This window comes from Hippoglossus stenolepis, chromosome 20 (assembly GCF_022539355.2).
Source record: "Hippoglossus stenolepis isolate QCI-W04-F060 chromosome 20, HSTE1.2, whole genome shotgun sequence".
Taxonomy (NCBI): Eukaryota; Metazoa; Chordata; class Actinopteri; order Pleuronectiformes; family Pleuronectidae; genus Hippoglossus; species Hippoglossus stenolepis.
The window spans coordinates 8714378-8728467 of NC_061502.1; the positions used below are offsets into that span (position 1 = coordinate 8714378).

A 14090-nucleotide genomic window follows, 5' to 3' on the forward strand; every position below is an offset into this window, starting at 1 on the left:
CACAGGGCACCGATGACGCACCTCGACATTGGGAGCCCTTGCAGGCCCCTCGGCCAATGAGCGGCGAGGATTAGCCGGAGGGAGCGGGGTGTCGGCGTCGCCTCTCCCCTCTGATTGGACAGAAACTCGAGCCCGACGCCGGTAACTCCCGCCCCCTCCTAGCTCGCCGCTACAGCTGCACAGACGGAGGAGCGGCCGCCTGTCAGCGCCACTACGGTTAATGCAGGTCGTGTAGGTGAACAGCAGAGGTTCAGTCGGTTAAACAGAGGGCGAGTTCCATCCAACGCTCAGAGGAAACCGAACCGCACAGACTTGTAGCCAGAGGGAGACTAAAGGAAGTAGCTAGCCGGTGTTAGCTAACACAGGGGCTAGCTTTAACTGTCAGGTGCTCTAGGAAGTGAACGGTTTCTGAAAACAAGGTTTCAAACAGATCGTCTTCATTCACTCCACGATCAAAGCATCTCCCTCAGCCGAGAAGAGACGCCGAAGTGCGGGGATGGACTTCCTTGCAGGATGCATCGGAGGTAAGCGCTCGTTTCACCCACTTCTCTTATCGCTAGCTAAGATGCGCACACTTGCCGCCGCCGCCGCCTTGATCCTCACAGGTGGTTCACCTTCCTCACCCGGGCTGACGTGCTCCTCTTCGTTGCCAGCGATCCACGCCTAATCCACAGACACGACCAGCAACACCCCATTCCGATGTGATGCAACTCTCTCTCTCATGATTTCCACTGCATTTTCCAAATTCCACCGCAGGTCGCCACGCACACTGCAGCGAGCACTGTCATCCCCCTGCATCTGACCTGGTGCCGGGGGGCTTTGACAGGGAGTCACTGGGTTGTCACTGGGCTGTCACTGGGCTATTGTGTTTTCAGCTGCAGGGTGAAGTTACAGTGATTACAGGAAGTTTATTATTGTTATTATCCCTGTAATAGGTTTGTGATTGCTAAATTTCGTTCAAGGAAGGAAGGAAGGAATGAATGAAAGCACCAGGCTTGTTCTTGGTAATAAAGGAAGCGCCAACCTTCTTCGTTTCCTCCCCCCGGTGTCACTTGCACAGTCTGTGGAGAGAGAACTGAAAGTATGCAAACGCTACACAAGTGCAACCCGAGCTTCCGAGCCAGGATGGAAGAGCTGTTTTAGGTTTCCACACACGCAACAATCAGATAGCATGAATCAGTGCACACCAGTGCACACCCCTCCACAGACCAATCCCGTGCTCCCTTTATTCTTCTGTGAGGGACATCCCACACCATTTGGTTTTCCACCCTCGCATTGTCGTTGATCTCAGGACAAGCATCTCAAATGTCAAAACAAGGTGAGCCAAGTGTCATGGTGCTCGGGACAGGAGAAGTTGGCATGAAGGTTAAAAGCTGCACATGCACGGGTATTAAAGAGTGGCTGGTGACACATGAGGTTTGTTGTTACTACCACGATGCAACATCCACCTGCTGCTTATGTTTTCTTCTCGCTTCAGGTCATAGCAGTATATTGAGGTCAATGACCACTCATTGTATCAAACACATGCAGGCTTTACAAATGAGTCATGTGACAGAGCAGGTGCTTATAGGATTAGCTCACTGTGGTTTGTTTACCGAGGTGACCCAGGTGGGTCAGAGACTTCAGCCCTGTTCTTAATTCTCCTTTAAGAATATTTGGCATCATATTATTCTTTTAAACAGTTTGATTCTTTACCCGACCAAAATATACAACGAACATAAACTGAAAATATCACCGTGACAATCAGCTACCTATTTGTAAACATTTGACGAGCTTCATATAATGCTACATTTAATTTACCTGGAAAATCATTCAGACAATGTTACTCAGCTAAGTATGACAGATCATATACATTACAAACATGGCAAAATATATAGAAATCATATAAAAATGTATTGTCGCAGGAAAGCCAACCGGCTCAATGATTAGCAACACTGCCCATATCATAAAAATATATGATATTTTATGGCATGAGGGATTATGTTAGAGGGCAGGTCTATAATCTGCAGGTACTCTTTCAAGTGTTAGTTTCCTGAGATAACCTCTGGTTAACTATTAACCACAAGTTATGTAGTTTTCTGCCCCCAGGGGTCTCTTAATCCAAACAATAACAAAAGACAGGATTTGGTGCCACTGTCAAGTGGCATGGGATCATGGGTGTTGATGTCTCTACCACCACCACAGCGTCTCCCACTTTGGATTCCTCCAGTGTTAATGATTTAGGTGTTTTTTAATGGGAGCTGAATAGGAAGGGACCGCGAGCTGCGCTGATGCTAACGTTTGTTCACCTTGTTTTTTTGACAACTTATGATCCAGATGTCAGATGATTAAAATCCTTCATCATTTAAAAATATATAGTTAAAACAACCAGGATCTAAACACTGTAACATAAAAACTGGATTAAAAACTACATTTTCACCATGTCTGGTCAACAGTTTGGTCTCATGTATGTGCAAATTGAATGTGATGCCATTGACATGTGACCAAATATAAAAGACCATTACTTTGATCACAATTACAGATTTGAGACATTTTAATGTTGGAAAAGTTACTTACACCTTCCACCTTTTTATTGTTGTGTGAGTTCAGGCTAGGAGCTGTTATTAGGTTTCAGGTGAGAAGCCCCAACTGGCCTCACATAAAGGGCATGTGCCGCCTTAACTCAAATTATGTAACGATCAAAAACGTGCTAAGAAAGTTTTAGAGGGTGATGATGCCCCGTGAGCTGGCTGCGGCTCAATATGGCAGCGTTACCATGGGGGAGATGGCAGCAGACTCTAAAATTACACAACAGAGCCAGAAGCAACGGTTCTGTGCACATGGGCCAGATGGAAAGGCCTGTGCACAAGGGTAATGAAATGTCATCAGAGGTTTGGAGTGTCTCACACCTTTGATTTAATTATGTACAGAACCTTCGCTACGATTTCAGAGAACCTCTATATGAGATCAGTGTGGATTCGAAGCAGCAATATACCATCATCCTGAATCATAAGATATGATTATCGATATTTAGTTATTTAGCTATTTATTCTATATGTAAATTGGACATTGTACATTGTGTTTGTTAAAGACAAACTAGGCACTAGACTTTTTTGTTCGGTGTTTAATCGTGGTTTGTGTCAAACTCTAAGAAAGTGAAGAAAAACCCAAATCCTGCATTGAACCTCTTGGATTAAAGTGCAGGAACATATCATTATTGTCCTGCAATATATCGATCATCGCAAAATCGCTGTATTGTGACATCATCACGGGCCATGCGTTTGGTATCCTGCCTTTTCTGTTTACGGTGTTTTAATTTGAGGACACATTTTTATTTTCCATTGTGTCTTCTGCCTTTGTCTTCAGGTGCTGCTGGAGTCTTGGTTGGACACCCATTTGACACAGTTAAGGTAGGAGAAGTTACATTTTTAATGCACAGGGAAATATCTCACAATTATAAAAAATGTTTAAAGCTTATTCTGTAGTTTCATTAATGTTCCTTTCCCAGAAACATATTTATCTAATGCTTAGATTAAGTTAATTCTGTTTCATCACAACACAATGTATGCAGCAGCACAGTAATGTTCAGTAGTTGTCGAGGGGTTTAACATGAAGAGTGTCTTCTGGTGCAGGTGAGACTGCAGGTCCAGAGTGTTGATAGGCCACTGTACCGCGGGACCTACCACTGTTTCCAGTCCATTATCCGGCAGGAGTCGGTAGGTGCATTTATTTTCCTTTCAAATCTAATGCTGAAGTCTTTATGTCGTCATAACACTGTATGTTAGGTTAGTCTCTCCCTCTTTGGGCTGTGAAGCTCTCAACTGGATAAGAAACTAAAGGGATAACGGTCAATGGCTGGACATAAATAGATGTTCACTCTTAAGTCAGACTGGTCAGAGTGATGGTCGAGTTTCAGTACGTCAAATACATGAGTGGGGAACATTCCTGGTCAAATTCTGTAGAATCAGGTCAGACCTGTTTGGTTTGTTTATTTTCAAGCTTAAAGGTTCAGTGTGTAGAATTAAAATTAAGTTAAAAAAGATTAGAATTAGTCTTGTCAAAAAACATGTTAAGATGGTGTCCTTTACACCATCACTATTTATTAAAATTTTTGGAGAAGCATGCTAGACAGTACATAGCTTTTCTGACCTACTTAGTCACACATAGAGGAGGCTTGTGTATTTGTGTGTACAGCAACAAAATAAACAGTTACAGTAATGACAGGAAGATTGTAAATGGATTTAAGTTGTCCTTCACTTTGATGGATTTTTGTCAAATGGATATCACACAGGCCATGTCTGTGATCAGTGGTCAGTGATCTGATGGGAGAAACACTGTGAACCTTTATTGCGTTAATCCCACAATTAATGAAATAAAAAAGTGATAACACAGTTTAAGACCGAAATGTTTTTTAAGCACTTAAAACCGCTTGTCTAACGTGACATCTCTCTCTTTCTCCACAGCTGTTGGGATTGTACAAAGGCATCGGGTCCCCCATGATGGGCCTTACGTTCATCAATGCTATAGTGTTCGGTGTTCAGGGAAACACCATGCGTCGCCTGGGAAACGACACCCCTTTGAACCAGTTCCTTGCAGGTGCAGCGGCAGGGGCCATCCAGTGCGTCATCTGCTGCCCCATGGAGCTGGCTAAGACCCGCATGCAAATGCAGGGTACCGGGGAGAAGAAATCCTCCAGGAGGTTGTACAAGAACTCCCTGGACTGCTTGGTACGCATCTACAACCGTGAGGGTGTGAGGGGAGTGAACAGAGGCATGGTGACCACGCTTATCCGAGAAACCCCTGGCTTCGGAGTGTATTTCCTGGCCTACGATGTGCTGACACGTTACCTTGGCTGTGAGCCCAACGACCGCTACATGATCCCCAAGCTGCTGTTTTCCGGGGGCATGGCTGGCATCGCCTCCTGGCTCTCCACTTACCCTGTGGATGTGATCAAATCGCGGCTCCAGGCGGATGGGGTGGGTGGAGTATACAAGTACAGCGGCATCGCTGACTGTGTGCGACAGAGTGTGAGGAGAGAGGGCTACATGGTGTTCACGCGGGGCCTCACCTCCACGCTGCTGCGGGCCTTCCCTGTGAATGCAGCCACCTTTGCTACGGTCACCCTCGTTCTCATGTACGCTCGGGGGGTGGAACAACGACCACAAGACTGTGAGCTGGCTCAGCCAAGCCACCACGCACAGATACAGCCGCAGGCCCAACCCTCCAGCCTGTGACCGCACAGAGATCCTCAACCTGGGCACTTTACAAGAGCATGGAAAAACAAAACGATACCTTTGCTAGCCAGTCATTCCCACAAGTCATTTATATAAAACGCTTGTTTTTACTTCCTGTCACAGAGGAAACAAAGGAAGTAAACATATTTATTTTTAGGTATAATTTAAATTTAGGTTTGCCTCTGAAGTTGCAAACTTGTAAAGGGGATGGTGTTGCCTCTAATAACATGACGAAAATTGAGATAAGTAACATGAGATTTGTGAAAGCTTTCAACAGCAGCTGCTCTTTCCACTGACTTCGACTTGTTACTGGCTGGGTAGTGTGTACAGTGTAGACACTGACCGTTGATATCTTGATTGAATATATCTTCTAGTGTGCAGTGTTTAACTGCACCTGTATATAATGCTGATTTGATTTTTTCTTTTTTTTTTTAACGTAAACTGGAAACAAATTTTCCTGCCTTATAATATCAAAACCTTTATTTTGTGTAAAGGCAGCAGAAGCACCCGTTTGCACCAGAGCTATTTCCTCTGAAGAGCCGAGCAAGAGGGACGGAATGTAGCATGGGACGTGAGGGACAGACCTTACCGCTTCTGTCTGCTTTCAAACCAAAAAGCAATACTGCAGCTAACGCACTATTAGTCCGTACAGCACATTAATGCCCCTTGTGGACAAAGATCAACTGGTCTGAAGGGCTGTTCAAGTGCAAAGTGTCTGCGTGGGAATCAGACCTGTAGGTGGCGTTACGGTTATGTCTCGTTTGGCATGTTGTGTTTTTTTTCCAAATAATGTGAGGTTTTTATCTTTGTAACTTAACTGCTGTACTAAAGACCTATTCCAGAAGTAGAACATGGCGCGTCATGTGGCACCGCACTTGTCACATTATTTTTTATTTTACTTGTTTGTTGTAAATCTTACAGCGAAAAATGAGCTTTGAGTATATTCTAAAGCAGCACGTGATGCGGTTATTGCAAGGTCATACTAGGAGTGCCCTTTAAAGTTTTTGTTTAGAATTTATTTAAAAAGTTTAAGGGGCTAACAAATGTTCCAGTATTTATGATGACCCTCATATATTTCTCTCTTGGGGGTTAGGGTTAGGGCTAAGGTTAAGGTTACTGTGTAATTTCGGTTTATTATTACCCTCAGCATGAGAAAATCTTTATCTCTCAAATGGTGCAAGAAACATTTTTAATTATCTTTATTTATCTGAGACAAAATGCCTAAATTACAGTTTGTATCCCTGTGGAAGATTGTTATTTTTAATTGACATGTTTATTTTGTGTACCAATCATTGATCTACTGTATTAAACCTGTCTGGATTGGGGCTTTAATGAGATGTATTTATTTGTTGAAGTTACAATATTAGCTATATACAGCTATTATTAATGAGTGGGAATTGTCTACTTTCTGCATGTGCGTGGTCAGTACCCGATCTGTATTTTTCCGTCTGAATGTTTCCTGTTGTAAAGCAATCAAGAGTCGTAAGTCATTTCCCTTCAGGGCAGTGAATCATCAGCTCGACTGATAATCTGCTCCCTCGGAAGTTGCAAAACTGGAGTCTATGACTTGACAAGTCAGGAAGTCACACCAGCCGTCAGTGTGTGGAATGTAAAGCCGGTTTTACCTCCGGGGTGCTCTGAATGAAGCTCCTTGCAGTCGGAGGAGAAAGCGTTTTCTGTGAATCCTGTCATTTGAATTTAAACATTACTAGTTTGAATTGTTCAGTGCTGCTCAGACACATGAAATACTCCGTGGGTGTGTTGCGGTTGGATGGCGGGTGATGAGGGTGGAGAAAAATGCAATGTGCAATGTTGTTAGTAGTAAAAGTTGCTCGTCATTATTTCCACCTCATAAGAAGTGACTGTCAGACGGGGGTTTTAATATACATTTCTGTAAACGCCATTTAACGGCTAATATGAAATCCAGCTCATGTGAAAGATGCAATATGTACAGGATGTAACTGTAATCACGTGAGATTGTTTTGAAGTGACTGGTAATGTAAATATATATACATATATAACATATTTTTCAGTATAAATTAGGTGTGTGGTCCCTGGATGTCTGAGTTTTTGTTTGCAGGTTTTAAAGTCTCTATTTGATCAGTTTGAGTTCGCTGCTACGCTGAAGAGGTGTTGACAGAAGAACTGCGACATGATATTTTTGTAACAAAGATATATACATAACCTGCTTGTCTCGATTTGTCACTGAGGATCTGTACAAATGGGTAAATAAAAAGGATTCTGCAGACGTTTGTGTCTTTTTAATGGAATCATGCTCTGGAAAAATACAACATCTGCCGTGATGTAATATATAGGTCATATACATGATTTCCTGTTTTTGCTGTTTCCTCATCCTGTCAGAGACATTGAAACTTCCCTGATTTTAACTCAGATTCATATCACACATCTCATAAAGTGTTATCTTGGATCTAGACATACAGTACTCGTGTGAGAGCTTGACTAATAATTGATTTATAATAAACTCTTTTTCCGAAGAAAGGAGCTCTGTTCTCACTGTTCTCACTTTTCTGAGTTGAGCTGTAAACCTGAGCTGAACTGCAGACAAATTAAAATCGTGATAAGATAGTGGTTATTGAATGATTTGTTAAATTGTTGATGACTCTAGTTGAATAAACTCAAGACACAGCTCTAGAAAAACAACGTAAATATCTCAAATTAGTCCCTTTTTACTCTTTGCGTGCTCTTTACAGTTACAGTCTGATACCACCTTTACAACCCATCTTCTTTAGTTCCCTTTTAAATTCTGTATACTTAAATAAAGAAATGATGTATGTTGAATAGCTTGTTTTGATATTTGTGTGCTGCCCAGAAGTCAGAGGTATCAGGTGTTGAATACTTTGAAAAGGCCTCAGCTTGATATGAGTGTGGTCAATCAAAATTCCTGACTAACACTGAGAGGTCACTCGGTTCCCTGAATTAAGGATATAAATAAATGTGTTTGGCTTCATCAGCGTGGCCTGACTATCTTTGCACTTCCTGGAACAGCTCTTAAGAAGCAGTGTGGAAGAGTGAAAGTACACTTTTAACTTTGGTGAGATAGACATATTATCATGAAATGCAAAAGAAGACTTAAAACGTCCAGAAAAAATGAGATATTGACATAAAAAGTCACATTGTAATTTTGTGACTTTACTGTGACTCTACTTTAGCGCCATCTGCTGATCAGCATGCATAACAGCAACAACATTGTAAGTGGTCAGTTTAAACCCAAATTCTATTGCCTCACTTGTGTTGGGTTCAGTCATGGAAAGCTATATTTCAAAATAAATTATGATGATTTTGAATATTATAATAATAATTATTATTTTAAAAGTCCCTTATTTTGCTTTTTCATTATCAAATACAAACAAAGGTTGCTCTTGAAGCGGTATCGGCAATTGCCATTCGAGTTGCTATGTGAACTCAGTTTAAAGGTCACACTGTCTTTTGTATTCTGCTATTTTGTGAAAACCTCCCTAATAACCCCTTAAATATTCATATTCAAACTGCTTTGTACATGTTGTGATTACAGTTGGCTCTCGGACTCTATGACAGAATACAGATCAGCACCACTGAAGGTCAAAAACCTCATCATTCAATTAATCCATAATGCCAAGCACAAAATATTTAAAGTTTTTGTATTGACGGAGCAATGCTACATGCTGTTTACAAAGATAAATATTAAAATCAACATTTATGCTGCTTCATCAATTTCACCCTTGACTGTAGAAACCATTCTTGTATTTTCAATTACACATTACAATACATTTCCTGGGAAAATAAATGCTTAGATCATCTTGCATGACTTTATTGTATTTGTGAAAAAGGCGTCATTCCCAGGCTGTTAGTTTGAATCTTTTCTGAAGGTTTTCACATCCAGACCAACAGTTGGTAAGATTTTCCCAATCAGCAGGTTGAGGATGTTGACCAACGCAGGAAGCCACGTTACCGTTGACTAATGTGAACAGACCTCGGGACAGAGAGTACCTGCTCACAGTGAACACATCTGCACACAGGATGGTCGGAACGGCTCACATCGTGGACACGCTGATCCTGCTTTCTTTTATCAGAACAGGTAATAGAAACATTAACGCAATCTTACTTTGTGGTTCCTCTTGTATGATCGTATCTTTTTTAAATGGCAGAATAAACTTCTTTGTCCTCTGTATACAGGTGTAGATGGAGGAGGCGATCTGACATTTGCACAGGGGAGTTACGATATCACATTTCCCTGTGAAGAGGACACAGTCTGCTTTCATATGTGGAAGCTCAGCAGAAGCCAAAGTCAGAACATCGCCATCATCAGTAATGGAGAGATCCAGAGATTCAAATCAGAGGAAAAGAGCTGCACTCTACGAATGGAACATCTCACAACAGAGGATGTCGGACGTCTTCACTGCCATCAAAGGTCAAACGGCCTCTCTACTAAGAGTGAGTGCTATCAAGATAAAAGCCTTATGATTGCACATCTTGATGCAGAATTTCATCTGATAGGAGAGAAAAAAGAGGAATCAAATTTTGTCTTTCTTTCAGCCTTGATCTCTCCCCTGGAGTTAAAACACCTGCCCGGCAAAACAGTGTCACTGCAGTGTGTTTTACTCTCCTTCGTGGAGAACGGACATTGCCTCACCATTCGAGAGCAGGAGATCAGCCTGACGTGGGTGGACGAAGCCAACGCTGAGATACAAGGCGACGGCCAGCATCGGATAACTCAGCGGTCCCCTTGTGATGTAACTCTGACTGTCGCCTTTCAAAGTCCTGAGCGCGTGAAGTTCAGGTGTCAGGCGACTGTGAATGGACGGGTCCTGACTTCAGTGGAGCTGTGGGTCAGAGCTGCAGGTCTGTTTGTGACTGATTCTAACCAGTAGAACCCTATTTGTTAAATGCAGAAGAATTAATGACAAATGTTTTTATTCTTTGTAGCTCCGAAAGGGAAGGGAAGAGGCCTGGTCATAGAACCTGAAAATCAAGGTGCGCTACAGAGAGCAGTATACGTGCTTATATTAAAACTGCCCTGTGTATACATATTATAAAAATCCTATCGATACAGCAAAAGGCAGACATGATGATAATATTTCAGTGATTATTTCCTGAACTTTGTTAATTTAAATTCAAATAACAAAGGTAGACATGGCTGTGGATGGTGTGTTGTCAATATTTCAGTATGATATTCCTAACCCTTGTGTAGGTCGTAACCAGGACACGATCGGGGCGGCTGTGGGGGTGGCCGGCTGTGTGGTTTTGTCCGCGGCGGTTGCAGTGTTTGTTCTGAACAGAAGAAGAACAAGTAAGTTCTCCAAACATCTCTTAATGCCATAGGAAGCGTCTGCTGAAATCACTCTGCGGTTCATACGCGTAAACGTGCAGTCACTTTGCGTATGTCCTCACATGATGCCTTGCAAAAGTGCACTTGTGCAACATACCTGAGATGTGCCAATGTCCTACATGTTCTGTTTTTCCCAAATTGAGTTAAATATTTTGCAATGTTTTATAGGCTCTCTTATTTAACCTGTGTATCTAATACTTTAAAGGTTATATATGATATTTATTGCCACTAGATGTCGCACCAGCAACAAAAGCTCCAATGGTGGGGGATCCTTCCTGGGCAACGAGACGTCCAATACTTATACTATATTTAAATGCAAGTACCAGGCTTCAACAGTTAATGGTATACATGTTAAAAAAGACAAGGGGCGTTAAAACTTTCTTAATCGTGTCCAACTCTAGCTCTGGTGACACAGATCACAGGAATCCTCTGTTGATTTCCGTTTGGTCGTCACAGTCTATGAGGCCCTTGAAGGAGGCAACACCCCCTGTGTGTGCGTGTGTGTGTTTGTGTGTGTGCATCCTATAGACCCAACACACTTAACATGTGGTTTTTGAGATCTGATCACAAGTATACAGCTCTAACTACTGGTGTGAACGCCCTCAGATTGGATATAGAACCGATCACACCAGACCACATCCGGAGGTGGTCTGGGCCACATGAGTCCCCATTCTTTTAGCAGTGTGAACGCGAATGCTTCCTGGGCCACCACCTACTTAGCTTACGTCCTCTGACAGTTTCACCATTCACTGAACCTGTTTTTTACTCTTATCTGGGCCCATATGCTGATTTGTTTGTGGCCAAAATACCAAAAACTGACCACAACATTATTACTGATACTTTTCTTAAATGGGCGAAATCTTTCTTCACAAGACTCATTCAGCGCCTCCTGACTCATTCGCTCTCTCATGCCAACGCAGAGACGCACAAACAGCGACACCGGACACATCTGTGAACTCAGACCGGGTCAAAACAACATCATTTGGTCTGAACCAAGACAAATGACACACGTGTTATCTTGCATGTAGAGTAGGGAAGTGAAATCTGATCACAAGTGGTCACAGGAGACACATTCAGGACGGACTTTAATACCATGTGTGTACGGGGCCATAGACTGTGTTGAAGTAAGGTGTTGCCACTGTGTTTCTGGTTGAACAGTAGTGGACTGGTAACAGCTGTGTTTACAGTGAACAGCACGCGTACAGGCACCAACATGTCCCCCGACCGGCTACAGTAACCGACAGAGTCACACACACTTTTCACTTGTGACGTTTCGCTGCTCAGGAGGCCGTTACTCCGCTGTAGAAAAGATGTGGGCTGCTATGTTGAAGTTTTAAAATCTTATCGTATCTCATGAATCTGCTCGCACAAAAGCTTGGGACACTAGTCCAGTGCAGAAGACAAATCATGACATGTAAACATAATAATATGAATCTGTGCATTTATATATATTTTTTTATTTTAGACAACCAGCTGCCCGACGAGCCCTGTTCAGACGAGTACAGTACAATCAACGTAAGTCAAATGTCAAGAACATACTGTACACCAATCAGCAACATCTTTGTGGGACCATTTTGAAATGATAATGTACATGTGTGTTTGTCTTCAGGTCATGAATACAGATGATGTCATCTACGCTGAAATTATTCTCCCCGGCGGCCCTGACAGAGTGTGGGTCCCTGACTTGGAGTCCACTGAATACTCCTGTGTCCAATACAAATAGTCTTCTGTCCAATATATATATCTATATATATATGGTACAGTGTATTTTTACTTTGTTTGTGAGCTCCACTTGTGCCACTGCCGTACATCCCAATACTGTGAAACACTCCACATCAGATCAATGTACTGTTACTGTAGCTAACAAATACGTCTATGAGGTATTTTGCTATTTACTTTGATGATTTGGTGCTGAGATATGAAAAGATGTGAGAGGTATTTGACCAATCTACCTCAATGCATTTACTTATGTTTTTTAGGAATGACCGGCTTTTAAACAGCAGGTGAACAGTGTGTGTACAATTACGTGTAAATCAAGAGGCCAACATGTGTATTTTCATTTATGTTTCTGACTGATTTCTCTGCAAACGTGTATTCACGTTCCAGTCTATAATAAAAACTTTACTCTTACTCATATATCGACTCCTGTTGTATTTAAAGCGTGAGCTCCTTTGTGATCCCCCACAACACTCTGGATACATTTGTTGATGTTATTTTCCTACATTATTTGTGTAGAGGCCACTACATCAAGGGCCCTTCATAAATTATCAAGACAATGAAATGACAAATTATCTTTTCTCTGTCAAATAATATGGCACCAAATTTGGGGTGTTGGTTACACTGGTGCTGAATGCAGACTAATTACACTTGAGATATATTTTTATTAAGTGATATCAAACCAGGTGGAGGAACTTGCAGGTTATGGTGGTGATGACAACCAGAAACGTGTTACTAAAGAACAGTATTTCAATGGTACTGTTCAGTCATGCAGCTGATGGAATATTGACATTCGGCAGCTTTCAGCTTCGCAGCCAATCGCGCTTCATTTTGAGCACAAACCTGCAATTTTCCTTGTGCAAACATACTAAATCAAATTGTATTTGTAATACATTGCAGGCCTCAGTCTACAGCTCCTTCTGCTTTCCCCCGCCAGTACACACACACACACACACGCACACACGCACACGCACACACACAGTGTACCGACAGCCACAGCAGGTGAGAGACTGCCGGAGCCGGTCCCAGTGTTGCCCTATTTGCATTTTAAATACTTGCAGCCAGCCCACTACTGTGTTCACAGTGCAGTGCAGCACAGCTAATCTACACACCTAAGGTGTGTGATTGGCTACAGCCACGAATCTGAGGGGGTTGAAGAGATGGTAAGAAGACACATTGACAAGAAAGTGGAGGGTGAATAAAGAGAAGAAGCCCTCGTTACTTATCACATAAAACGAGTGCGGATTTGCTGAACATGTTCGTTTTCTTGATTTGATCTAGACGGAGAATCTTTCCCTGCAAAAATGTTTAATGCATTAAGGTGAATGGAAGATGAAGGTGAGCAGGGGAATGTAGGAGAGGTAAAGGCATGAGTAAGATTTTAAGTGGTACAGAGGATATCAAAATACAGGTTATGTCCCCCTACTCATGCTCAAAGCTGAAGATCAAGGCTAATGGAGCATATTTAATGTATCTGAGAGCATTTTTCAGCTATTAGGCTCTTCTACAACATCAATGTAAAGGCATTATGTTCCATCATCCCTGGGTTCATAATAAATGTGCTGCTGGATGTTTCTTGAACTTTTTTTTTCACATTCCAATGAAATCATGTACTTTTAAAATGAAATATGTGGAGGAGAGGTCGGTGTGACCTCCTCCTTACACTCCGCTCCGCTGATGCAACTTTCGCTCAACATGTTGTTTGACCTGAAAAACGCGTCATCAATTTCAAAATGAATGGTAAGTTTATTGCAACTGTGCTTTGCCTTGAACTAGCTGTGTGTATTTCAAATATTTCGACAGACTCTTTACACATTCAGACTGAGAAGAACATT

The 14090-nt window shown here is 42.2% G+C and overlaps 2 protein-coding genes across 2 annotated transcripts; both read left to right on the forward strand.

The window, feature by feature from the left end:
* Positions 1-161: 161 nt before the first annotated feature.
* slc25a29 (solute carrier family 25 member 29) lies at positions 162-7462 on the forward strand. The gene is made up of 4 exons (XM_035144639.2): positions 162-524; positions 3346-3389; positions 3612-3695; positions 4443-7462. Exons 1-4 carry the CDS (start codon positions 497-499, stop codon positions 5211-5213), a joined length of 927 nt encoding a protein of 308 aa, XP_035000530.1. The 5' UTR covers positions 162-496; the 3' UTR covers positions 5214-7462.
* Positions 7463-9143: 1681 nt separating this feature from the next.
* Positions 9144-12675, forward strand: LOC118099536. The gene is made up of 7 exons (XM_035144197.2): positions 9144-9288; positions 9387-9644; positions 9747-10052; positions 10137-10184; positions 10402-10500; positions 12005-12054; positions 12149-12675. Exons 1-7 carry the CDS (start codon positions 9231-9233, stop codon positions 12260-12262), a joined length of 933 nt encoding a protein of 310 aa, XP_035000088.2. The 5' UTR covers positions 9144-9230; the 3' UTR covers positions 12263-12675.
* Positions 12676-14090: the final 1415 nt, after the last annotated feature.

Bases quoted from the DNA above. Each gene is read 5' to 3' on its own strand.
- LOC118099536 (XM_035144197.2), top strand. From the start codon at position 9,231: ATGGTCGGAACGGCTCACATCGTGGACACGCTGATCCTGCTTTCTTTT. The intron at 10,053-10,136 runs GTCTGTTTGTGA...TATTCTTTGTAG, and splicing joins GCTGTGGGTCAGAGCTGCAG to CTCCGAAAGGGAAGGGAAGA. The intron at 10,185-10,401 runs GTGCGCTACAGA...ACCCTTGTGTAG, and splicing joins CATAGAACCTGAAAATCAAG to GTCGTAACCAGGACACGATC.
- slc25a29 (XM_035144639.2), top strand. From the start codon at position 497: ATGGACTTCCTTGCAGGATGCATCGGAG. The intron at 525-3,345 runs GTAAGCGCTCGT...CTTTGTCTTCAG, and splicing joins CCTTGCAGGATGCATCGGAG to GTGCTGCTGGAGTCTTGGTT. The intron at 3,696-4,442 runs GTAGGTGCATTT...CTTTCTCCACAG, and splicing joins CCATTATCCGGCAGGAGTCG to CTGTTGGGATTGTACAAAGG.